Below are 24,018 nucleotides of genomic sequence, written 5' to 3'. Positions count from 1 at the left end.
AAGATCCTGGGGAGAGACCTGGGCGATGTCTGGGCAGGAGGCCGTGGTGGTGGGGAGCCCTTCATACCCAGACTCTTCCGGAGCCTGTGCTGGCCTTCCACAGTGTGGCACACCAGCCCCTCACTTGGGGAGCTGGCATGAGTGTCCTGGTTCCCCGGATCCTGCGGTGTCTGGCTCTGCAATGACAGTGACCGGCAGCCGGCCCGGCCCGGAGGTCTCAGAGCCCTGCCTGGCCAGGACCACTCCTGCTTCTGCCCCACTCGACCGTCTGCTGCCTGATCAGACTGGGACCTTGGTCATCTCAGTCACCCGGGAGGCAAGAGACACACCCTAGGGCATGGGCGCCACCTCGGGCAGCAGGGCCCTGCCCCGGTTCTCCACATCCCAGCCAGCCCGCTTGGACCCAGGTTGGTGACGTGATCGGCCCCCCAGGCCTCTGACCCTTCCTCAGCCTGCTCTTGCTTGAGGCAGGACCCCCCCAACATGACTGCCCCACCGCCACCAGTCAGGAAGGGGCTGTGGGGCCACCCGGGTGGGGTCTGAGTGGTGGCCCGGCCTGGGCGGGCCTGCCCTGGGCCTCCCTGTGTTACCTTTCGGTCCCTCTGGCCAAAAGGCCAGAGGCGCCTGGGGTGAGACCCGACCCACTGTCGGCACTGTTGGCAAAGGCCGTTGCTGCGGGCTTTCCGGGGGCCGCGACCTCGGGATCTTGGGATGCAACAAAACATGTCTGAGCTGAGCTGAGTTCACCAGCCAAGTAGGTTGAGAAGTGTCCTTCTCTACACAGCGGGTGCCTGGTGACCTGGGTCCCAAGTTCTGTTGGGCTCTGTTGCCAGGGAAGTGAGGTCACTTCCTGGGGTCCCCTTCCCCAAGCTTCCTCCTTACACAAAGCTCCCCAAGGGCCTCTCTGGGCTGCTGATGGCTCACTTCCCACCCCATGCCATGTCCACCCAGTGACACCAACACGGCCCCTCCTATAGCCCTGGGGAGGCCTGGATGCAGCCAGGGTCACAGCTCTGATGACACAGCTGGCTTCAGACCCGGCTCCCCCGCCAGCAGTGCTGTCACCCTGGACAAGCCACCTGCTTCTCAGGGTCTCCCCAATCCCCCATCGGCGCAGTGGGGATCATTCTGGACCCGGCTTCCTAGGAAAGCCATCATGTCTCTAGAACCACAAACACCTACTGCACCTGTCACCTCTGCGGGCTGGCATCACAGGGAGCTCATGCACAGACTCAGCAAAGGAAGGGCCCCACAGAGGGCTGGTGTGCAGGCCAAGGAGTGTGCAGGCCCAGGACTGTGCAGACGAGGCTTTGTGCGGGCCCAGGAGAGGGCAGGCCTAGGAGTGTGCAGGGACAGAAGTGTGCAGGCCCAGGAATGTGCAGGGCCAGTAGTGTTCAGGCCCCGGAGAGTGCAGGAAAGGTGAGGGCCATCACAGGAGAGGGCAGGGCCAAATGGGGCAGGCCAAGGAGTGTGCAGGACAAGGAGTTTGTAGGCCGAGGAGTATGCAGTCACAGGAGTGAGCAGGCCCAGGTGTGTGCAGTCCTTGGAGTGTGCAGGCCCAGGAGAGGGCATGCCCTGGAATGTGCAGGCCCAGGAGTGTGTAGGTACAGGAGGGAGCAGGCCCAGGAGTTTGCAGACGAAGGAGTGTGTAGGGACAGATGCGAGCAGGCCCTGGAGTGTGCAGCGCCAGGAGTGTGCTGGTCCATGAGAGGGTCGGCCGAAGTGGGGGCTGGCCCGGGAAAGGACAGGGCCAGGGGTGTGTAGGTCAAGACTGTGCTTGCCCAGGATTATACAGTCCCAGGAGTGAGCATGTACAGGAGTGTGCAGGCCCAGGAGTGTAGAAGCCCAGGTTCGTGCAGGCCCAGGTGTGCGCAGGTCCAGGAGCATGCAGGCCCAGGTGTGTGCAGTCCCAGGAGAGTGCAGGCCCTCGAATGTGCAGGCCCAGGAGTGTGCAGGCCAAGCAGTGAGCACCCCCAGGAGTGTGTAGGCCCAGGAGTGTACAGGCCCAGGAGTGTGCAGCCCCAGGCGTGTGCAGACTCCGGAGTGTGCAGAGACAGGGGTGTGCAGGCCCAGGAATGTACAGGTTAGGGCTGTGCAGGCCTAGCAGTGTTCTGGCCCAGGAGTGTGCAAAATCAGGAGTATACAGGCCCAGGTGTGTTCAGGCTCAAGATTGTGCATGTCCTGGAGTGTGCAGGCCCATGAGTGTGCAATCCAGGAGAGTGCAGGCCCAGGAGTGTGCAGGCCCAGGAGAGTGCACACGAGGGATTGTACGGGCCCAGGATAAGGCAGGCCCAGCAATGTGCAGGGCAAGAAGTATGCAGGCCCAAGAATGTGCAGACAGAGGAGTGTGCAATACAAGGAGGGTGCAGGCTCAGGCCAAGTCAGGCCCTGGATTTTGCAGGCCCTGGAGTGTACAGGCCGATGTGTGTGCAGGCCCTAGGGTTTGCAGGCCCAGGATTGTGCAGGCCCAGGAGTGTGCAGACAGAGGAGTGTTCAGGCCAAGGAGGGTGCAGGTCCAGGCCAGGGAAGGCCCAGGAGAGTTCAGGCCCGGGAGAGTGTCGGCACAGCAGTGTGCAGGTAAAGGAGGGAACAGGTGCAGAGGTGTACAGGGCCAGGAGTGTGCAGGGCCAGGAGTGTGCAGACACTGGAGTGTGCAGAGACAGGAGTGTGCAGTCCCAGGATTGTGACGGCACAAGAGGGACAGGCCCAGAAGTGTGTCGGCATAGGTGGGAGCAGGCCCAGGAGTGTGCCGGCACAGGAGGGAGTACGCTCAGGAGTGTGCAGGCCAAGGAGTGTGCAGACCGGAGTGTGCAGAGACAGGAGAGTGCAGGCCCAGTATTGTACAGGCCTAGGGCTGCGCATTTCAATCCGTGTGTAGCCCCAGGAGTGTGCCGGCACAGATGGGAACAAGCCTAGCTGTGCACAGGCATAGGTGGTAACAGGCCCAGGAGTGTACAAGCCCAGGTTCATGCAGGCCGAGGTGTGCGCAGGTCCAGGAGTGTGCAGGCCCAGGAGTGTGCAGGTCCAGGAGAGGGCCGGGCGAATTGGAGGCAGGCCCAGGAGAGGGAAGGCCCATGAGTGTGCAGGCCCTGAGTGTGCACTCGAGGGATTGTGCGGGCCCAGGAGAGGGCAGGCCCAGCAGTGTGCAGGCCCAGGAGTGTGCAGACACAGGAGGGATCAGTCACAGGAGTGTGCAGATCCAGGAGTATACAGGCCCAGGTGTGTGCAGGCCCAACCTTGTGCAGGCCCAGGAGTGTGCAGACAGAGGAGTGTGCAGGCCAAGGAGGGTGCAGGCCCAGGCCAGGGCAGGCCTAAGAGGGTACAGACCCTGGAGTGTGCAGGCCCAGGAGTATGCATGCCCAGGGCTGTCAGGCCCTGGAGTGTATAGAATCAGGAGTATACAGGCCCAGGTGTGTTAATGCCCAAGATTGTGCAGGTCCTGTTGTGTGCCGGCCCGTGTGTGTGCAGTTCGAGCAGTGTGCAGGCCCAGTAGTGTCCAAGCCTAGGTTCGTGCAGGCCCTGGAGTGTGCAGACACCAGAGTGTGCTGAGACAGGTATGTTCAGGCCCAAGTGTTTACAGGCGAAGTGCTGTGCAGGCCCAGCAGTGTGCAGGCCCAGTAGTGTGCAGTCCCAGTAGTGTGCGGAACCAGGTGAGGGCAGGCTCCAGAGTGTGCAGGCCCAGGAGAGGGCAGGCCCATGAGTGTTCAGGTGCAGGAATGGGGAGTCCCAGTACCGTGCACGCCATGCAGAGGGCAGGCCCATGAGTGTGCATGCCCAGGAGTGTGCAGGCACAGGAGGGAGGAGGTACACAAGTGTGCAGGCCTAGGAGTGTGCAGGACAGGTTAGGGCCCTCATAGGAGAGGGCAGAGCCAAATGGGGCAGGCCCAGGAGTGTACCGGCCCAGGTTCGTGCAGGCCCAGGTTTGCGCAAGTCCAGGAGTGTGCAGGCTCAGGTGTGTGCAGGCCCAAGTGTGTGCAGGGCCAGTAGTGTCAGGCCCAGGAGTGTGCAGAACAGGTGAAGGCCTTCGTAGGAGAGGGCAGCGCCAAATGTGGCTGGCCCAGGAGTGTGCAGACAGAGGAGTGTGCGGGCCCAGGAGAGTGCATTCCCAGGAGTGTTCAGGCCCATTAGTGTGCAGGCCCAAGCCAGGGCAGGCCGAGGACTGTACAGGTCCAGGGGTGTGCAGGCCCCGGCGTGTGCAGGCCAAAGAGAGTGTAGGCCCAGGAGAGGGCATGCCCAGGAGCGTGCAGGCCCAGGAGTGTGCAGACGAGGGATTGTGCGGGCCCAGGCAAAGGCAGTCCCAAGAGTGTGCAGACACAGGAGTCAGCAGGCCCTGGAATGTACAGGCCCAGGAGTTTGCAGGCCCAGGAGTGTGCAGACAGAGGAGTGTGCAGGCCCAGTAGATTGTAGGCCCAGACCAGGGCAGTCCCATGTATGTACAGGCTCAGGGCTGTGCAGGCCCAGAAGTGTGCAGACAGAGGAGGGTTCAGGCCCAGGCCACGGCAAGCCCAGGAGTGTACAGACACTGGAGTGTACAGAGACAGGAGCGTGCAGGCACAGGAGTGTACAGGCCCAGGGCTGAGCAGGCCCAGGTGTGTGCAGACAGAGGAGGGTGCAGGCCCAGGCCAGGGCAGGCCCAGGGGTGTACAGGCCCAGGTTCGTGCCGGCCCAGGAGAGGGCAGGCCCAGGAGTGAAGAGGCCCAGGTTCGTGCAGGCCCAGGTGTGTTCAGGCCCTGGAGTGTGCAGGCCCAGAGGTGTGCAGACACAAGACGGAACAGGCCCAGGGGTGTGCAGGCCTGGGAAAGTTTCGGCACAGCAGTGTGTAGGTAAAGGAGGGAACAGGTGCAGGTGTGTACAGGCCCAGGAGTGTGCACACACAGGAGGGAGGAGGCCCACGAGTGGGCCGGCCAGGAGTGTACAGGCCCGTGTGTGTGTAGGCCCAGGAGTGTACAGGCCCAGAAGTGTGCAGGCCCAGGCGTGTGCAGACTCCAGAGAGTGCAGACACAGGAGTGTGCATGCCCAGGAGTATACAGGCCAAGTGCTGTGCAGGCCCAGCAGTGTGCAGTCTCAGGAGTGTGCAATCGCAGTAGTGTGCAGAACCAGGTGAGGGCAGGCCCCAGAGTGTGCAGGCCTAGGAGAGGGCAGGCCCAAGGGTGTTCAGGCACAGGAATGTGGAGGCCCAGGACAGTGCATGCCATGCAGAGGGCAAGCCCAGGAGAGTGCATGCCCAGGATTGTGCAGGCCCAGGAGTGTGCAGACAGAGGAGTGTGCAGGCCAAGGAGGGTGCAGGCCCAGGCCAGGGAAGGCCCAGGAGAGTACAGGCCCGGGAGAGTGTCGGCACAGCAGTGTGCAGGTAAAGGAGGGAACAGGTGCAGGAGTGTACAGGCTCAGTAGTGTACAGGGCCAGGAGTGTGCAGGCCCAGGAGTGTGCATGCCCAGGAGTGTGGAAGCACAGGCGGGAGCAGACCGAGAAATGTGCAGGCCCAGGTGTGTGCAGGCACACGTGGGAGCAGGCCCAGGAGTGTGCAGGCCCAGGAGTGTGCAGGTCCAGGAGAGGGCCGGCCGAATTGGGGGCAGGCCCAGCAGTGTGCAGGCCCAGGAGTGTGCAGACAGAGGAGTGTACAGGCCCAGGAGTGTGCAGGACCAGGAGTGTGCAGACACTGGAGTGTGCAGAGACAGGAGTGTGCAGTCCCAGGATTGTGACGGCACAGGAGGGACAGGCGAAGAAGTGTGTCGGCATAGGTGGGAGCAGGCCCAGTAGTGTGCAGGCACAGGAGGGAGCAGGCTAATTAGTGTGAAAGCCAAGGAGTGTGCAGACACCGGAGTGTGCAGAGACAGGGGTGTGCATATCCCGGAGTGTACAGGCCTAGGAGTGTGCAGGCCCAGGAGTGTGCACACGAGGGATTGTGCGGGCCCAGGACAGGGCAGGCCCAGGTGTGCACAGGTCCAGGAGTGTGCAGGCCCAGGAGAGGGCAGGCCGTGGGGTGTGCAGGCCCAGGTGTGTGCAGGCACAAGTGGGAGCAGGCCCAGTAGTGTGAAGGCCCAAGAATGTACAGGTCCAGGAGAGGGCCGGCCGAATTGGGGGCAGGCCCAGGAGAGGGAAGGCCCAGAAGCGTGCAGGCTCAGGAGTGTGCAGACGAGGGATTGTGCGGGCCCAGGAGTGTGCAGGCAAAGGAGTGTGCAGGTCCAGGAGAGGGCCGGCCGAATTGGGGGCCGGCCCAGGAGAGGGAAGGCCCAGGAGTGTGCAGGCCCTGGAGTGTGCAGACACAGGAGGGATCAGTCACAGGTGTGTGCAGGTCCAGGGGTATACAGGCCCAGGTGTATGCAGGCCCAACATTGTGTAGGTCCAGGAGTGGGCAGGCCCAGGAGTGTGCAGACAGTGGAGTGTGCAGGAAAAGGAATACGCAGGCCCAGGCCAGGGCAGGCCCAGGAGTGTACAGGCCCATGTGTGTGCATGCCCTGGAGTTTGCAGGCCCAGGAGTGTGCAGACAGAGGAGTGCGCAGGACAAGGAAGGTGCAGGCCCAGGAATGTGCAGACCCTGGAGAGGTCAATCCTGGAATGTGCAGGCCCAGGAGTGTGCAGACCAAGCAGTGTGCACCCCCAGGAGTGTGCAGGGCAAGGAGTGTGCAGGCCCAGGAGTGTGCAGGCACAAGTGGGAGCAGCCCCAGTAGTGTGCAGACCCAGGAGTGTGCAGGCCGTGGAGTGTGCAGGCCCAGGAGGGTGCAAGCCCAGTCCAGGGCAGGTCCAGGAGTGTACAGGCCCAGGAGTGTGCAGACACCGGAGTGTGCAGAGACAGGAGTGTGCGGCCCAGGGCTGTGCAGACCCAGCAGTGTGCAGGCCCAGAAGTGTTCAGTCCCTGTAGTGTGCAGAACCAGGGGACGTCAGGCCCCAGAGTGTGCAGGCCCAAGAAAGGGCAGGCCCAAGGGTGTTCAGGCGCAGGAATGGGGAGTCCCAGGATCGTACCCACCAAGCAGAGGGCAGGCCCAGGCGTGTACATGCCCAGGAGTGTGCAGGCACAGGAGGGAGCAGACCGAGGAGTGAGCAGACCCAGGTGTGTGCAGGCACAAGTGGGAGCAGTCCCAGTAGTGTGCAGGCCCAGAGTGTGCAGGTCCAGGATAGGGCCGGCCGAATTGGGGGCAGGCCCAGGAATTGGAAGGGGCAGGAGTGTGCTGGGCCAGAAGAGTGCTGGCCCAAGAGTGTGCAGGGCCAGTAGTGTTCAGGCCCAGGAGTGTTCAGAACTAGGAGTTTGCAGGCCGAGGAGTATGTAGTCATGGGGGGAGCAGGTAGAGGAGTGTGGAAGCCCAGGAGTGTACAGGCCAATGTTCGTGCAGGCCCAGGTGTGCACAGGTCCAGGAGAGTGCAGGCCCTGGTGTGTGCAGTCCCAGGAGTCTGCAGGCCCTGGTGTGTGCAGTCCCAGGGGTGTACCGGCCCATGTGTGTGCAGGCCCTGGAGTTTGTAGACACCGGAGTGTGCAGAGACAGGGGTGTGCATGCCCAGGAATGTACAGGCCTAGGAGAGTGCAGGCCCAGGAGTGTGCACACAAGGGATTGTGTGGGCCCAGGACAGGGAAGGTCCATGTGTGCGCAGGTCCAGGAGAGTGCAGGCCCAGGTGTATGAAGTTCCAGGATTGTGCAGTCCAAGGAGAGGGCAGGCCGTGGAGTGTGCAGGCCCAGGAGTGTGCAGGCCCAGGGGTGTGCACACAAGGGATTGTGAGGGCCCAGGATAAGGCAGGCCCAGCAATGTGCAGGGCAAGAAGTATGCAGGCCCAAGAATGTGCAGACAGAGGAGTGTGCAATACAAGGAGGGTGCAGGCCCTGGCCAAGGCAGGCCCTGGATTGTGCAGGCCCTGGAGTGTACAGGCTGATGTGTGTGCAGGCCCTAGGGTTTGCAGGCCCAGGATTGTGCAGGCCCAGGAGTGTGCAGACAGAGGAGTGTGCAGGCCAAGGAGGGTGCAGGCCCAGGCCAGGGAAGGCCCAGGAGAGTACAGGCCCGGGAGAGTGTCGGCACAGCAGTGTGCAGGTAAAGGAGGGAACAGGTGCAGGAGTGTACAGGCTCAGTAGTGTACAGGGCCAGGAGTGTGCAGGCCCAGGATTGTGCATGCCCAGGAGTGTGGAAGCACAGGCGGGAGCAGACCGAGAAATGTGCAGGCCCAGGTGTGTGCAGGCACACGTGGGAGCAGGCCCAGTAGTGTGCAGGCCCAAGAGTGTACAGGGGTAGGAGAGGGCCGGCCGAATTGGGGGCAGGACAAGGAGAGGGAAGGTGCAGGAGTGTGCAGGCCCAGGAGTGTGCAGACGAGGGATTGTGTGGGCCCATGAGAAGTCAGGCCCAGGAGTGTTCAGGCCAATGTTCGTGCAGGCCCAGGTGTGCACAGGTCCAGGAGAGTGCAGGCCCTGGTGTGTGCAGTCCCAGGAGTCTGCAGGCCCTGGATTGTGCAGGCCCAGGAGTGTGTAGGTACAGGAGGGAGGAGACCCAGGATTTTGCAGGCCTAGGAGTGTGTAGGGATAGATGCGTACAGGCCCTGTATTGTGCAGCCCCAGGAGTGTGCAGGCTTGTGAGAGTGTCGGACAAGGGGGCGCTGGCCTGGGTACGGCAGGGCCAGTGTTGTGTAGGCCGAAGACTGTGCTTGCCCATGAGTATGCAGTCACAGGAGGGAGCAGGTAAAGGAGTGTGCAGGCCCAGGAGTGTGCAAGCACAGGAGGGAGCAGACCGAGGAGTGTGCAGGCCCAGGTGTGTGCAATCCAGGAGTGTGCAGGCCCTGTAGTGTGGAAGCCCAGGCCAGAGAAGGCCCATGCCAGGGAAGGCCCAGGAGTGTACAGATCCAGGATTGTGCAGGCCCAGGAGTGCGCATGCTCAGGACTGTGCAGGCACAGGAGGGAGCAGGCCGAGGAGTGTGCAGTCCCAGGTGTGTGCAGGCACAAGTGGGAGCAGGCCCAGTAGTGTGAAGGCCCAAGAATGTACAGGTTCAGGAGAGGGTCGGCCGAATTGGGGGCAGGCCTAGGAGAGGGCCAGCCCAGCCGTGTGCAGGCCCAGGAGTGTGCAGACGAGGGATTGTGTGGGCTCAGGAGAAGGCAGGCCCATGAGTGTGCAGGCTCTTGACACTGCAGGCCCAGGAGTGTGCAGGCCCAATTGTGTGGAGGCACAGGAGGGAGCAGGCCAGGAATGTACAGGCCCAGTAGTGTGCAGACCCAGGAGAGGGCAGACACAGTTGTGTGCAGCCCCATGAGTGGGCAGGACCAGGAGTGTATAGGCCCAGGAGTGTGGAGTCCCGGAGTCTGCAGACACAGGAGTGTGCACGCCCAGGAGTGTGCAGGCCCAGGAGTGTGGAGGCACAGGAGAGAGCAGGCCCAGGAATGTGCAGGACGAGGAGCGGGCCGGCCGAAGTGGGTGCAGGCCCAGGTGAGAGCAGGTCCAGGAGTGTGCAGGCCCAGGTGTCTGCATTCCCAGGGGAGGGAAGGCCAGGAGTATGCATGCACAGGAGTGTTCAAACACAGGAGTGTGCAGGCACAGGATGGAGCAAGCACATGAGTGTGCAGGCTTAGGGGTGTGCAGACACAGCAGAGGGCAGGACAGTTGGGGGCAGGCCCAGGTGTGTCCAGGCCCAGGAGTGCGCAGACAAAGGAGAGGGCAGTTCTGTTGAGGGCCGGCCAAGGAGAAGGCAGGTCCAGGAGTGTGCAAGCACTGGATGGAGCAGTCCCAGGATTGTGCAGGACCAGGAGCGTGCAGGCAAAGGAGACGGAAGAAATGTTGAGGTCCTGCCAAGGAGAGGGCAGGTCCAGGAGTGTGCAGGCCTAGGAGTGTGAAGACCGAGGAGTGTACAGGCCGAGGAGTGTGCAGGACCAGGAGTGTGCAGGCGCAGGAGAGAGCAGGCCAAGGAGTGTGCAGGCTCAGGAGTGTGCAGGCCGATTACTGTGCATACACAGGAGGGTTTAGGCCCAGGAGAGAGTAGGCCCATGTGTGTGCCAGGCCCAGGACAGGGCAGGCCCAATAGTGTGCAGGCCCAGGAGTGTGCAGGCCTAGTAGTGTGCATACACAAGTGGGTTAAGGCCCAGGAGAGAGTAGGCCCATGTGTGTGCAGGCCCATGAGTGTGCAGGCCCAAGGGTGTGCAGGCCCAGGAGTGTGCTGGCACAGGAGTCTGCAGGCCCATGTGTGTACAAGCCCAGGAGTGTGTAGGCACAGGATCGAGCAGGCCCAGGAGTGTGCAGGCCCAGGAGTGTGGAGGCACAGGAGAGAGCAGGCCCAGGAATGTGCAGGACGAGGAGCGGGCCGGCCGAAGTGGGTGCAGGCCCAGGTGAGAGCAGGTCCAGGAGTGTGCAGGCCCAGGTGTCTGCATTCCCAGGGGAGGGAAGGCCAGGAGTATGCATGCACAGGAGTGTTCAAACACAGGAGTGTGCAGGCACAGGATGGAGCAAGCACATGAGTGTGCAGGCTTAGGGGTGTGCAGACACAGCAGAGGGCAGGACAGTTGGGGGCAGGCCCAGGTGTGTCCAGGCCCAGGAGTGCGCAGACAAAGGAGAGGGCAGTTCTGTTGAGGGCCGGCCAAGGAGAAGGCAGGTCCAGGAGTGTGCAAGCACTGGATGGAGCAGTCCCAGGATTGTGCAGGACCAGGAGCGTGCAGGCAAAGGAGACGGAAGAAATGTTGAGGTCCTGCCAAGGAGAGGGCAGGTCCAGGAGTGTGCAGGCCTAGGAGTGTGAAGACCGAGGAGTGTACAGGCCGAGGAGTGTGCAGGACCAGGAGTGTGCAGGCGCAGGAGAGAGCAGGCCAAGGAGTGTGCAGGCTCAGGAGTGTGCAGGCCGATTACTGTGCATACACAGGAGGGTTTAGGCCCAGGAGAGAGTAGGCCCATGTGTGTGCCAGGCCCAGGACAGGGCAGGCCCAATAGTGTGCAGGCCCAGGAGTGTGCAGGCCTAGTAGTGTGCATACACAAGTGGGTTAAGGCCCAGGAGAGAGTAGGCCCATGTGTGTGCAGGCCCATGAGTGTGCAGGCCCAAGGGTGTGCAGGCCCAGGAGTGTGCTGGCACAGGAGTCTGCAGGCCCATGTGTGTACAAGCCCAGGAGTGTGTAGGCACAGGATCGAGCAGGCCCAGGAGTGTGCAGGCCCAAGAGTGTGAAGGCACTGGAGGGAGCAGGCCCAGGAATGTCCAGGCCCTGGAGTGTGCAGCCACAGGAGGGAGCAGGCCCATTAGTGTGCATACACAGGAGGGTTTAGGCTCAGGAGAGAGTAGGCCCATGTGTGTGCAGGCCCAGGAGGGGCAGGCCCAAGAGAGGGAAGGCCCAGTAGTGTGCAGACAGAGGAGTGTGCAGGCCCAGAGGGGTGCAGGCTCAGGCCGGGACAGGCCCAGGAGTGTACAGGCCTGGGAGAGTGTTGGCACAGCAGTGTGTAGGTAACGGAGGGAACAGGTGCAGGCGTGTACAGGCCCAGGAGTGTGCAGGCCTAGGAGAGGGCCGGCCCAGCCGTGTTCAAGCCCAGGGGTGTGCAGACACAGGAGGGATAAGACACAGGAGTGTGCAGGTCCATTTGTATACAGGCCCAGGTGTGGGCAGGCCCAACATTGTGTAGGTCCAGGAGTGTGCAGGACCAGGAGTGTGCAGGCCCAGGCGTGTGCAGACTCCAGAGTGTGCAGAGACAAGAGTGTGCAGGCCCAGAATTGTACAGGCCTAGGGCTGTGCAGGCCCAGCAGTGTTCAGGCCCAGGAGTGTGCAAAATCAGGAGTATACAGGTCCAGGTGTGTTCAGGCTCAAGATTGTGCATGTCCTGGAGTGTGCAGGCCCATGAGTGTGCAATCCAGGAGTGTGCAGGCCCAGTAGTGTGCAAGCCAGGGCCAGAGAAGGCCCATGCCAGGGAAGGCCCAGGAGTGTACAGATCCAGGAGTGTGCAGGCCCAGGAGTGTGCATGCCCAGGAGTGTCCAGAGGAGGGGTTTGAGGCCGTGGTGGGATGTACTTCACAGGCATAAATAGCGTAAAGAGCATAAAACTACATGATAGTGATGGTCGGACAGCATGGGAATGCACTTAATGTTCCTGAAATGCACAATTTAGAAGGGAAAAAAATCTGTATTTTATTAAAGGAGGTGGAAAATTGAAAAATATAGGATGCCATAAATGATGTAAAACAAATAAACGAAACTAAAGAAAAACAAAACAAAAGCAAATTCAGGGGTAGGGAAGTCAACTTCGGGTAGGGGAGGGGATTTATGGTGGGATTTTGGAGAAGGTGTAGGAGGGTGCAGAGGGGGCACAGCCCTAGGGGGTGATGATGCCTAAAATGGTTCTCCACTGCCCAGCGGCCCAGGTGCAGGTGCAGGAACTGCAGGCTTCTCAGGAGCAGCAAGATCAGCAGGAGCAGCAGGCTCTTCAGGAGTGGCAAGATCAGCAGGAGCTGCAGGCTCTTCAGGAGTGGCAAGATCAGCAGGAGCTGCAGGCTCTTCAGGAGTGGCAAGATCAGCAGGAGCGGCAGGCTCTTCAGGAGCTGCAGGCTCTTCAGGAGCGGCTAGATGAGCAGGAGTGGCGGGCTCTTCAGGAGCTGTGGGCTCTTCAGGAATGGCAGGCGCTTCAGGAGCTGCAGGCTCTTCAGGAGTGGCAAGATCAGCAGGAGCGGCAGGCTCTTCAGGAGCTGCAGGCTCTTCAGGAGCGGCTAGATGAGCAGGAGTGGCGGGCTCTTCAGGAGCTGTGGGCTCTTCAGGAATGGCAGGCGCTTCAGGAGCTGCAGGCTCTTCAGGATCGGCTAGATCAGCAGGAACGGCAGGTTCTTCAGGAGCGGCTAGATCAGCAGGAGCGGCAGGCTCTTCAGGAGCGGCGGGCTCTTCAGGAGCGGCTAGATCAGCAGGAGAGGCAGGCTCTTCAGGAGAGGCAGGCTCTTCAGGAATGGCAGGCTGTTCAGGAGCCGTGGGCTCTTCAGGAGCGGCGGGCTCTTCAGGAGCGGCTAGATCAGCAGGAGAGGCAGGCTCTTCAGGAGAGGCAGGCTCTTCAGGAGCGGCTAGATCAGCAGGAGCGGCAGGCTCTTCAGGAGCGGCGGGCTCTTCAGGAGCGGCTAGATCAGCAGGAATGGCAGGCTCTTCATATGCAGCTGGAGCAGCAGGATCTTCATGTTCAGCAGGAGCAGCTGGAGGGAGTTCGCGGTCTCCTGCTGGACCCTGGTGGTCCTGTGTTTGTTCTCTGGCGTCTTCCCCTGCCCCTGCCTGCTCTGGACCTGTAACTGTTGGACGTGGAGAGAGCTTTAAGTCTAGTGGTTGTGCTCAGGCACAACCTGGGAAAAGGTACCCACATGCCTCCCTTTCCACGTGCCTTTTCAAGGACAGAAATCTTCCCAGAGCTTTGCAGACAGCTCCCACCGAGCAAGTGCCCACAGGCACTTGTTGTGTGACTGAATTCTTCCAGACAGGTGGTCTGAGGCCAGTCTTTGTTCTGGTCCCAACAGCAGACTTTGGGAATGCCTCCCTGTGTGGCCCAGCCCTCCGCCCTCCCTCACCTACACACCCGCACCGGCCCTGCCCTTCTCACCTTTGGGCTCTGCTTCGGGGGGCTCCTGGCCCTCTACCTGAATCCCCGGGTGGTGGGCCCGGTGCTCCAGGTCAGAGCCGGGGGTGCTGAGCTGCCCCTCAGCCCTGGGCAAGATCCTGGGGAGAGACCTGGGCGATGTCTGGGCAGGAGGCCGTGGTGGTGGGGAGCCCTTCATACCCAGACTCTTCCGGAGCCTGTGCTGGCCTTCCACAGTGTGGCACACCAGCCCCTCACTTGGGGAGCTGGCATGAGTGTCCTGGTTCCCCGGATCCTGCGGTGTCTGGCTCTGCAATGACAGTGACCGGCAGCCGGCCCGGCCCGGAGGTCTCAGAGCCCTGCCTGGCCAGGACCACTCCTGCTTCTGCCCCACTCGACCGTCTGCTGCCTGATCAGACTGGGACCTTGGTCATCTCAGTCACCCGGGAGGCAAGAGACACACCCTAGGGCATGGGCGCCACCTCGGGCAGCAGGGCCCTGCCCCGGTTCTCCACATCCCAGCCAGCCCGCTTGGACCCAGGTTGGTGACGTGATCGGCCCCCCAGGCCTCTGACCCTTCCTCAGCCTGCTCTTGCTTGAGGCAGGACCCCCCCAACATGACTGCCCCACCGCCACCAGTCAGGAAGGGGCTGTGGGGCCACCCGGGTGGGGTCTGAGTGGTGGCCCGGCCTGGGCGGGCCTGCCCTGGGCCTCCCTGTGTTACCTTTCGGTCCCTCTGGCCAAAAGGCCAGAGGCGCCTGGGGTGAGACCCGACCCACTGTCGGCACTGTTGGCAAAGGCCGTTGCTGCGGGCTTTCCGGGGGCCGCGACCTCGGGATCTTGGGATGCAACAAAACATGTCTGAGCTGAGCTGAGTTCACCAGCCAAGTAGGTTGAGAAGTGTCCTTCTCTACACAGCGGGTGCCTGGTGACCTGGGTCCCAAGTTCTGTTGGGCTCTGTTGCCAGGGAAGTGAGGTCACTTCCTGGGGTCCCCTTCCCCAAGCTTCCTCCTTACACAAAGCTCCCCAAGGGCCTCTCTGGGCTGCTGATGGCTCACTTCCCACCCCATGCCATGTCCACCCAGTGACACCAACACGGCCCCTCCTATAGCCCTGGGGAGGCCTGGATGCAGCCAGGGTCACAGCTCTGATGACACAGCTGGCTTCAGACCCGGCTCCCCCGCCAGCAGTGCTGTCACCCTGGACAAGCCACCTGCTTCTCAGGGTCTCCCCAATCCCCCATCGGCGCAGTGGGGATCATTCTGGACCCGGCTTCCTAGGAAAGCCATCATGTCTCTAGAACCACAAACACCTACTGCACCTGTCACCTCTGCGGGCTGGCATCACAGGGAGCTCATGCACAGACTCAGCAAAGGAAGGGCCCCACAGAGGGCTGGTGTGCAGGCCAAGGAGTGTGCAGGCCCAGGACTGTGCAGACGAGGCTTTGTGCGGGCCCAGGAGAGGGCAGGCCTAGGAGTGTGCAGGGACAGAAGTGTGCAGGCCCAGGAGTGTGCAGGGCCAGTAGTGTTCAGGCCCCGGAGAGTGCAGGAAAGGTGAGGGCCATCACAGGAGAGGGCAGGGCCAAATGGGGCAGGCCAAGGAGTGTGCAGGACAAGGAGTTTGTAGGCCGAGGAGTATGCAGTCACAGGAGTGAGCAGGCCCAGGTGTGTGCAGTCCTTGGAGTGTGCAGGCCCAGGAGAGGGCATGCCCTGGAATGTGCAGGCCCAGGAGTGTGTAGGTACAGGAGGGAGCAGGCCCAGGAGTTTGCAGACGAAGGAGTGTGTAGGGACAGATGCGAGCAGGCCCTGGAGTGTGCAGCGCCAGGAGTGTGCTGGTCCATGAGAGGGTCGGCCGAAGTGGGGGCTGGCCCGGGAAAGGACAGGGCCAGGGGTGTGTAGGTCAAGACTGTGCTTGCCCAGGATTATACAGTCCCAGGAGTGAGCATGTACAGGAGTGTGCAGGCCCAGGAGTGTAGAAGCCCAGGTTCGTGCAGGCCCAGGTGTGCGCAGGTCCAGGAGCATGCAGGCCCAGGTGTGTGCAGTCCCAGGAGAGTGCAGGCCCTCGAATGTGCAGGCCCAGGAGTGTGCAGGCCAAGCAGTGAGCACCCCCAGGAGTGTGTAGGCCCAGGAGTGTACAGGCCCAGGAGTGTGCAGCCCCAGGCGTGTGCAGACTCCGGAGTGTGCAGAGACAGGGGTGTGCAGGCCCAGGAATGTACAGGTTAGGGCTGTGCAGGCCTAGCAGTGTTCTGGCCCAGGAGTGTGCAAAATCAGGAGTATACAGGCCCAGGTGTGTTCAGGCTCAAGATTGTGCATGTCCTGGAGTGTGCAGGCCCATGAGTGTGCAATCCAGGAGAGTGCAGGCCCAGGAGTGTGCAGGCCCAGGAGAGTGCACACGAGGGATTGTACGGGCCCAGGATAAGGCAGGCCCAGCAATGTGCAGGGCAAGAAGTATGCAGGCCCAAGAATGTGCAGACAGAGGAGTGTGCAATACAAGGAGGGTGCAGGCTCAGGCCAAGTCAGGCCCTGGATTTTGCAGGCCCTGGAGTGTACAGGCCGATGTGTGTGCAGGCCCTAGGGTTTGCAGGCCCAGGATTGTGCAGGCCCAGGAGTGTGCAGACAGAGGAGTGTTCAGGCCAAGGAGGGTGCAGGTCCAGGCCAGGGAAGGCCCAGGAGAGTTCAGGCCCGGGAGAGTGTCGGCACAGCAGTGTGCAGGTAAAGGAGGGAACAGGTGCAGAGGTGTACAGGGCCAGGAGTGTGCAGGGCCAGGAGTGTGCAGACACTGGAGTGTGCAGAGACAGTAGTGTGCAGTCCCAGGATTGTGACGGCACAAGAGGGACAGGCCCAGAAGTGTGTCGGCATAGGTGGGAGCAGGCCCAGGAGTGTGCCGGCACAGGAGGGAGTACGCTCAGGAGTGTGCAGGCCAAGGAGTGTGCAGACCGGAGTGTGCAGAGACAGGAGAGTGCAGGCCCAGTATTGTACAGGCCTAGGGCTGCGCATTTCAATCCGTGTGTAGCCCCAGGAGTGTGCCGGCACAGATGGGAACAAGCCTAGCTGTGCACAGGCATAGGTGGTAACAGGCCCAGGAGTGTACAAGCCCAGGTTCATGCAGGCCGAGGTGTGCGCAGGTCCAGGAGTGTGCAGGCCCAGGAGTGTGCAGGTCCAGGAGAGGGCCGGGCGAATTGGAGGCAGGCCCAGGAGAGGGAAGGCCCATGAGTGTGCAGGCCCTGAGTGTGCACTCGAGGGATTGTGCGGGCCCAGGAGAGGGCAGGCCCAGCAGTGTGCAGGCCCAGGAGTGTGCAGACACAGGAGGGATCAGTCACAGGAGTGTGCAGATCCAGGAGTATACAGGCCCAGGTGTGTGCAGGCCCAACCTTGTGCAGGCCCAGGAGTGTGCAGACAGAGGAGTGTGCAGGCCAAGGAGGGTGCAGGCCCAGGCCAGGGCAGGCCTAAGAGGGTACAGACCCTGGAGTGTGCAGGCCCAGGAGTGTGCAGACAGAGGAGTGTGCAGGCCCAGTAGATTGTAGGCCCAGACCAGGGCAGTCCCATGTATGTACAGGCTCAGGGCTGTGCAGGCCCAGAAGTGTGCAGACAGAGGAGGGTTCAGGCCCAGGCCACGGCAAGCCCAGGAGTGTACAGACACTGGAGTGTACAGAGACCGGAGTGTGCAGGCACAGGAGTGTACAGGCCCAGGGCTGAGCAGGCCCAGGTGTGTGCAGACAGAGGAGGGTGCAGGCCCAGGCCAGGGCAGGCCCAGGGGTGTACAGGCCCAGGTTCGTGCCGGCCCAGGAGAGGGCAGGCCCAGGAGTGAAGAGGCCCAGGTTCGTGCAGGCCCAGGTGTGTTCAGGCCCTGGAGTGTGCAGGCCCAGAGGTGTGCAGACACAAGACGGAACAGGCCCAGGGGTGTGCAGGCCTGGGAAAGTTTCGGCACAGCAGTGTGTAGGTAAAGGAGGGAACAGGTGCAGGTGTGTACAGGCCCAGGAGTGTGCACACACAGGAGGGAGGAGGCCCACGAGTGGGCCGGCCAGGAGTGTACAGGCCCGTGTGTGTGTAGGCCCAGGAGTGTACAGGCCCAGAAGTGTGCAGGCCCAGGCGTGTGCAGACTCCAGAGAGTGCAGACACAGGAGTGTGCATGCCCAGGAGTATACAGGCCAAGTGCTGTGCAGGCCCAGCAGTGTGCAGTCTCAGGAGTGTGCAATCGCAGTAGTGTGCAGAACCAGGTGAGGGCAGGCCCCAGAGTGTGCAGGCCTAGGAGAGGGCAGGCCCAAGGGTGTTCAGGCACAGGAATGTGGAGGCCCAGGACAGTGCATGCCATGCAGAGGGCAAGCCCAGGAGAGTGCATGCCCAGGATTGTGCAGGCCCAGGAGTGTGCAGACAGAGGAGTGTGCAGGCCAAGGAGGGTGCAGGCCCAGGCCAGGGAAGGCCCAGGAGAGTACAGGCCCGGGAGAGTGTCGGCACAGCAGTGTGCAGGTAAAGGAGGGAACAGGTGCAGGAGTGTACAGGCTCAGTAGTGTACAGGGCCAGGAGTGTGCAGGCCCAGGAGTGTGCATGCCCAGAGGTGTGGAAGCACAGGCGGGAGCAGACCGAGAAATGTGCAGGCCCAGGTGTGTGCAGGCACACGTGGGAGCAGGCCCAGGAGTGTGCAGGCCCAGGAGTGTGCAGGTCCAGGAGAGGGCCGGCCGAATTGGGGGCAGGCCCAGCAGTGTGCAGGCCCAGGAGTGTGCAGACAGAGGAGTGTACAGGCCCAGGAGTGTGCAGGACCAGGAGTGTGCAGACACTGGAGTGTGCAGGTCCAGGAGAGGGCCGGCCGAATTGGGGGCAGGCCCAGCAGTGTGCAGGCCCAGGAGTGTGCAGACAGAGGAGTGTACAGGCCCAGGAGTGTGCAGGACCAGGAGTGTGCAGACACCGGAGTGTGCAGAGACAGGAGTGTGCGGCCCAGGGCTGTGCAGACCCAGCAGTGTGCAGGCCCAGGAGTGTTCAGTCCCTGTAGTGTGCAGAACCAGGGGACGTCAGGCCCCAGAGTGTGCAGGCCCAAGAAAGGGCAGGCCCAAGGGTGTTCAGGCGCAGGAATGGGGAGTCCCAGGATCGTACCCACCAAGCAGAGGGCAGGCCCAGGCGTGTACATGCCCAGGAGTGTGCAGGCACAGGAGGGAGCAGACCGAGGAGTGAGCAGACCCAGGTGTGTGCAGGCACAAGTGGGAGCAGTCCCAGTAGTGTGCAGGCCCAGAGTGTGCAGGTCCAGGATAGGGCCGGCCGAATTGGGGGCAGGCCCAGGAATTGGAAGGGGCAGGAGTGTGCTGGGCCAGAAGAGTGCTGGCCCAAGAGTGTGCAGGGCCAGTAGTGTTCAGGCCCAGGAGTGTTCAGAACTAGGAGTTTGCAGGCCGAGGAGTATGTAGTCATGGGGGGAGCAGGTAGAGGAGTGTGGAAGCCCAGGAGTGTACAGGCCAATGTTCGTGCAGGCCCAGGTGTGCACAGGTCCAGGAGAGTGCAGGCCCTGGTGTGTGCAGTCCCAGGAGTCTGCAGGCCCTGGTGTGTGCAGTCCCAGGGGTGTACCGGCCCATGTGTGTGCAGGCCCTGGAGTTTGTAGACACCGGAGTGTGCAGAGACAGGGGTGTACATGCCCAGGAATGTACAGGCCTAGGAGAGTGCAGGCCCAGGAGTGTGCACACAAGGGATTGTGTGGGCCCAGGACAGGGAAGGTCCATGTGTGCGCAGGTCCAGGAGAGTGCAGGCCCAGGTGTATGAAGTTCCAGGATTGTGCAGTCCAAGGAGAGGGCAGGCCGTGGAGTGTGCAGGCCCAGGAGTGTGCAGGCCCAGGGGTGTGCACACAAGGGATTGTGAGGGCCCAGGATAAGGCAGGCCCAGCAATGTGCAGGGCAAGAAGTATGCAGGCCCAAGAATGTGCAGACAGAGGAGTGTGCAATACAAGGAGGGTGCAGGCCCTGGCCAAGGCAGGCCCTGGATTGTGCAGGCCCTGGAGTGTACAGGCTGATGTGTGTGCAGGCCCTAGGGTTTGCAGGCCCAGGATTGTGCAGGCCCAGGAGTGTGCAGACAGAGGAGTGTGCAGGCCAAGGAGGGTGCAGGCCCAGGCCAGGGAAGGCCCAGGAGAGTACAGGCCCGGGAGAGTGTCGGCACAGCAGTGTGCAGGTAAAGGAGGGAACAGGTGCAGGAGTGTACAGGCTCAGTAGTGTACAGGGCCAGGAGTGTGCAGGCCCAGGATTGTGCATGCCCAGGAGTGTGGAAGCACAGGCGGGAGCAGACCGAGAAATGTGCAGGCCCAGGTGTGTGCAGGCACACGTGGGAGCAGGCCCAGTAGTGTGCAGGCCCAAGAGTGTACAGGGGTAGGAGAGGGCCGGCCGAATTGGGGGCAGGACAAGGAGAGGGAAGGTGCAGGAGTGTGCAGGCCCAGGAGTGTGCAGACGAGGGATTGTGTGGGCCCATGAGAAGTCAGGCCCAGGAGTGTTCAGGCCAATGTTCGTGCAGGCCCAGGTGTGCACAGGTCCAGGAGAGTGCAGGCCCTGGTGTGTGCAGTCCCAGGAGTCTGCAGGCCCTGGATTGTGCAGGCCCAGGAGTGTGTAGGTACAGGAGGGAGGAGACCCAGGATTTTGCAGGCCTAGGAGTGTGTAGGGATAGATGCGTACAGGCCCTGTATTGTGCAGCCCCAGGAGTGTGCAGGCTTGTGAGAGTGTCGGACAAGGGGGCGCTGGCCTGGGTACGGCAGGGCCAGTGTTGTGTAGGCCGAAGACTGTGCTTGCCCATGAGTATGCAGTCACAGGAGGGAGCAGGTAAAGGAGTGTGCAGGCCCAGGAGTGTGCAAGCACAGGAGGGAGCAGACCGAGGAGTGTGCAGGCCCAGGTGTGTGCAATCCAGGAGTGTGCAGGCCCTGTAGTGTGGAAGCCCAGGCCAGAGAAGGCCCATGCCAGGGAAGGCCCAGGAGTGTACAGATCCAGGATTGTGCAGGCCCAGGAGTGCGCATGCTCAGGACTGTGCAGGCACAGGAGGGAGCAGGCCGAGGAGTGTGCAGTCCCAGGTGTGTGCAGGCACAAGTGGGAGCAGGCCCAGTAGTGTGAAGGCCCAAGAATGTACAGGTTCAGGAGAGGGTCGGCCGAATTGGGGGCAGGCCTAGGAGAGGGCCAGCCCAGCCGTGTGCAGGCCCAGGAGTGTGCAGACGAGGGATTGTGTGGGCTCAGGAGAAGGCAGGCCCATGAGTGTGCAGGCTCTTGACACTGCAGGCCCAGGAGTGTGCAGGCCCAATTGTGTGGAGGCACAGGAGGGAGCAGGCCAGGAATGTACAGGCCCAGTAGTGTGCAGACCCAGGAGAGGGCAGACACAGTTGTGTGCAGCCCCATGAGTGGGCAGGACCAGGAGTGTATAGGCCCAGGAGTGTGGAGTCCCGGAGTCTGCAGACACAGGAGTGTGCACGCCCAGGAGTGTGCAGGCCCAGGAGTGTGGAGGCACAGGAGAGAGCAGGCCCAGGAATGTGCAGGACGAGGAGCGGGCCGGCCGAAGTGGGTGCAGGCCCAGGTGAGAGCAGGTCCAGGAGTGTGCAGGCCCAGGTGTCTGCATTCCCAGGGGAGGGAAGGCCAGGAGTATGCATGCACAGGAGTGTTCAAACACAGGAGTGTGCAGGCACAGGATGGAGCAAGCACATGAGTGTGCAGGCTTAGGGGTGTGCAGACACAGCAGAGGGCAGGACAGTTGGGGGCAGGCCCAGGTGTGTCCAGGCCCAGGAGTGCGCAGACAAAGGAGAGGGCAGTTCTGTTGAGGGCCGGCCAAGGAGAAGGCAGGTCCAGGAGTGTGCAAGCACTGGATGGAGCAGTCCCAGGATTGTGCAGGACCAGGAGCGTGCAGGCAAAGGAGACGGAAGAAATGTTGAGGTCCTGCCAAGGAGAGGGCAGGTCCAGGAGTGTGCAGGCCTAGGAGTGTGAAGACCGAGGAGTGTACAGGCCGAGGAGTGTGCAGGACCAGGAGTGTGCAGGCGCAGGAGAGAGCAGGCCAAGGAGTGTGCAGGCTCAGGAGTGTGCAGGCCGATTACTGTGCATACACAGGAGGGTTTAGGCCCAGGAGAGAGTAGGCCCATGTGTGTGCCAGGCCCAGGACAGGGCAGGCCCAATAGTGTGCAGGCCCAGGAGTGTGCAGGCCTAGTAGTGTGCATACACAAGTGGGTTAAGGCCCAGGAGAGAGTAGGCCCATGTGTGTGCAGGCCCATGAGTGTGCAGGCCCAAGGGTGTGCAGGCCCAGGAGTGTGCTGGCACAGGAGTCTGCAGGCCCATGTGTGTACAAGCCCAGGAGTGTGTAGGCACAGGATCGAGCAGGCCCAGGAGTGTGCAGGCCCAAGAGTGTGAAGGCACTGGAGGGAGCAGGCCCAGGAATGTCCAGGCCCTGGAGTGTGCAGCCACAGGAGGGAGCAGGATCATTAGTGTGCATACACAGGAGGGTTTAGGCTCAGGAGAGAGTAGGCCCATGTGTGTGCAGGCCCAGGAGGGGCAGGCCCAAGAGAGGGAAGGCCCAGTAGTGTGCAGACAGAGGAGTGTGCAGGCCCAGAGGGGTGCAGGCTCAGGCCGGGACAGGCCCAGGAGTGTACAGGCCTGGGAGAGTGTTGGCACAGCAGTGTGTAGGTAACGGAGAGAACAGGTGCAGGCGTGTACAGGCCCAGGAGTGTGCAGGCCTAGGAGAGGGCCGGCCCAGCCGTGTTCAAGCCCAGGGGTGTGCAGACACAGGAGGGATAAGACACAGGAGTGTGCAGGTCCATTTGTATACAGGCCCAGGTGTGGGCAGGCCCAACATTGTGTAGCTCCAGGAGTGTGCAGGACCAGGAGTGTGCAGGCCCAGGCGTGTGCAGACTCCAGAGTGTGCAGAGACAAGAGTGTGCAGGCCCAGAATTGTACAGGCCTAGGGCTGTGCAGGCCCAGCAGTGTTCAGGCCCAGGAGTGTGCAAAATCAGGAGTATACAGGTCCAGGTGTGTTCAGGCTCAAGATTGTGCATGTCCTGGAGTGTGCAGGCCCATGAGTGTGCAATCCAGGAGTGTGCAGGCCCAGTAGTGTGCAAGCCAGGGCCAGAGAAGGCCCATGCCAGGGAAGGCCCAGGAGTGTACAGATCCAGGAGTGTGCAGGCCCAGGAGTGTGCATGCCCAGGAGTGTCCAGAGGAGGGGTTTGAGGCCGTGGTGCGATGTACTTCACAGGCATAAATAGCGTAAAGAGCATAAAACTACATGATAGTGATGGTCGGACAGCATGGGAATGCACTTAATGTTCCTGAAATGCACAATTTAGAAGGGAAAAAAATCTGTATTTTATTAAAGGAGGTGGAAAATTGAAAAATATAGGATGCCATAAATGATGTAAAACAAATAAACGAAACTAAAGAAAAACAAAACAAAAGCAAATTCAGGGGTAGGGAAGTCAACTTCGGGTAGGGGAGGGGATTTATGGTGGGATTTTGGAGAAGGTGTAGGAGGGTGCAGAGGGGGCACAGCCCTAGGGGGTGATGATGCCTAAAATGGTTCTCCACTGCCCAGCGGCCCAGGTGCAGGTGCAGGAACTGCAGGCTTCTCAGGAGCAGCAAGATCAGCAGGAGCAGCAGGCTCTTCAGGAGTGGCAAGATCAGCAGGAGCTGCAGGCTCTTCAGGAGTGGCAAGATCAGCAGGAGCTGCAGGCTCTTCAGGAGTGGCAAGATCAGCAGGAGCGGCAGGCTCTTCAGGAGCTGCAGGCTCTTCAGAAGCGGCTAGATGAGCAGGAGTGGCGGGCTCTCCAGGAGCTGTGGGCTCTTCAGGAATGGCAGGCGCGTCAGGAGCTGCAGGCTCTTCAGGAGTGGCAAGATCAGCAGGAGCGGCAGGCTCTTCAGGAGCTGCAGGCTCTTCAGGAGCGGCTAGATGAGCAGGAGTGGCGGGCTCTTCAGGAGCTGTGGGCTCTTCAGGAATGGCAGGCGCTTCAGGAGCTGCAGGCTCTTCAGGATCGGCTATATCAGCAGGAACGGCAGGTTCTTCAGGAGCGGCTAGATCAGCAGGAGCGGCAGGCTCTTCAGGAGCGGCGGGCTCTTCAGGAGCGGCTAGATCAGCAGGAGAGGCAGGCTCTTCAGGAGAGGCAGGCTCTTCAGGAATGGCAGGCTGTTCAGGAGCCGTGGGCTCTTCAGGAGCGGCGGGCTCTTCAGGAGTGGCTAGATCAGCAGGAGAGGCAGGCTCTTCAGGAGCGGCGGGCTCTTCAGGAGCGGCTAGATCAGCAGGAACGGTGGGCTCTTCAGGAGCAGCTAGATCAGCAGGAATGGCAGGCTCTTCATATGCAGCTGGAGCAGCAGGATCTTCATGTTCAGCAGGAGCAGCTGGAGGGAGTTCGCGGTCTCCTGCTGGACCCTGGTGGTCCTGTGTTTGTTCTCTGGCGTCTTCCCCTGCCCCTGCCTGCTCTGGACCTGTAACTGTTGGACGTGGAGAGAGCTTTAAGTCTAGTGGTTGTGCTCAGGCACAACCTGGAAAAAGGTACCCACATGCCTCCCTTTCCACGTGCCTTTTCAAGGACAGAAATCTTCCCAGAGCTTTGCAGACAGCTCCCAC

At 61.6% G+C, this 24,018-nt stretch overlaps 1 protein-coding gene across 1 annotated transcript; it reads left to right on the top strand.

The window, feature by feature from the left end:
• Nucleotides 1-153: 153 nt before the first annotated feature.
• LOC140687917 (uncharacterized) lies at nucleotides 154-23,150 on the top strand. The gene is made up of 3 exons (XM_072945840.1): nucleotides 154-407; nucleotides 12,283-14,015; nucleotides 22,990-23,150. The coding sequence occupies exons 1-2, from the start codon at nucleotides 338-340 to the stop codon at nucleotides 13,191-13,193; spliced, it is 981 nt and encodes a 326-aa protein (XP_072801941.1). The 5' UTR covers nucleotides 154-337; the 3' UTR covers nucleotides 13,194-14,015; nucleotides 22,990-23,150.
• Nucleotides 23,151-24,018: the final 868 nt, after the last annotated feature.

This window comes from Vicugna pacos, chromosome 21, assembly GCF_048564905.1.
Source record: "Vicugna pacos chromosome 21, VicPac4, whole genome shotgun sequence".
Lineage (NCBI taxonomy): Eukaryota > Metazoa > Chordata > Mammalia > Artiodactyla > Camelidae > Vicugna > Vicugna pacos.
This window is presented reverse-complemented; position numbering and strand designations above follow the sequence as displayed.

What these genes read in the sequence shown, in the direction of transcription:
- LOC140687917 (XM_072945840.1), top strand. Translation starts at nt 338, where the DNA reads ATGGGCGCCACCTCGGGCAGCAGGGCCCTGCCCCGGTTCTCCACATCC. An exon ending in GCCAGCCCGCTTGGACCCAG is followed by an intron (nt 408 to 12,282) that starts GTTGGTGACGTG and finishes TCCACTGCCCAG; the next exon opens with CGGCCCAGGTGCAGGTGCAG.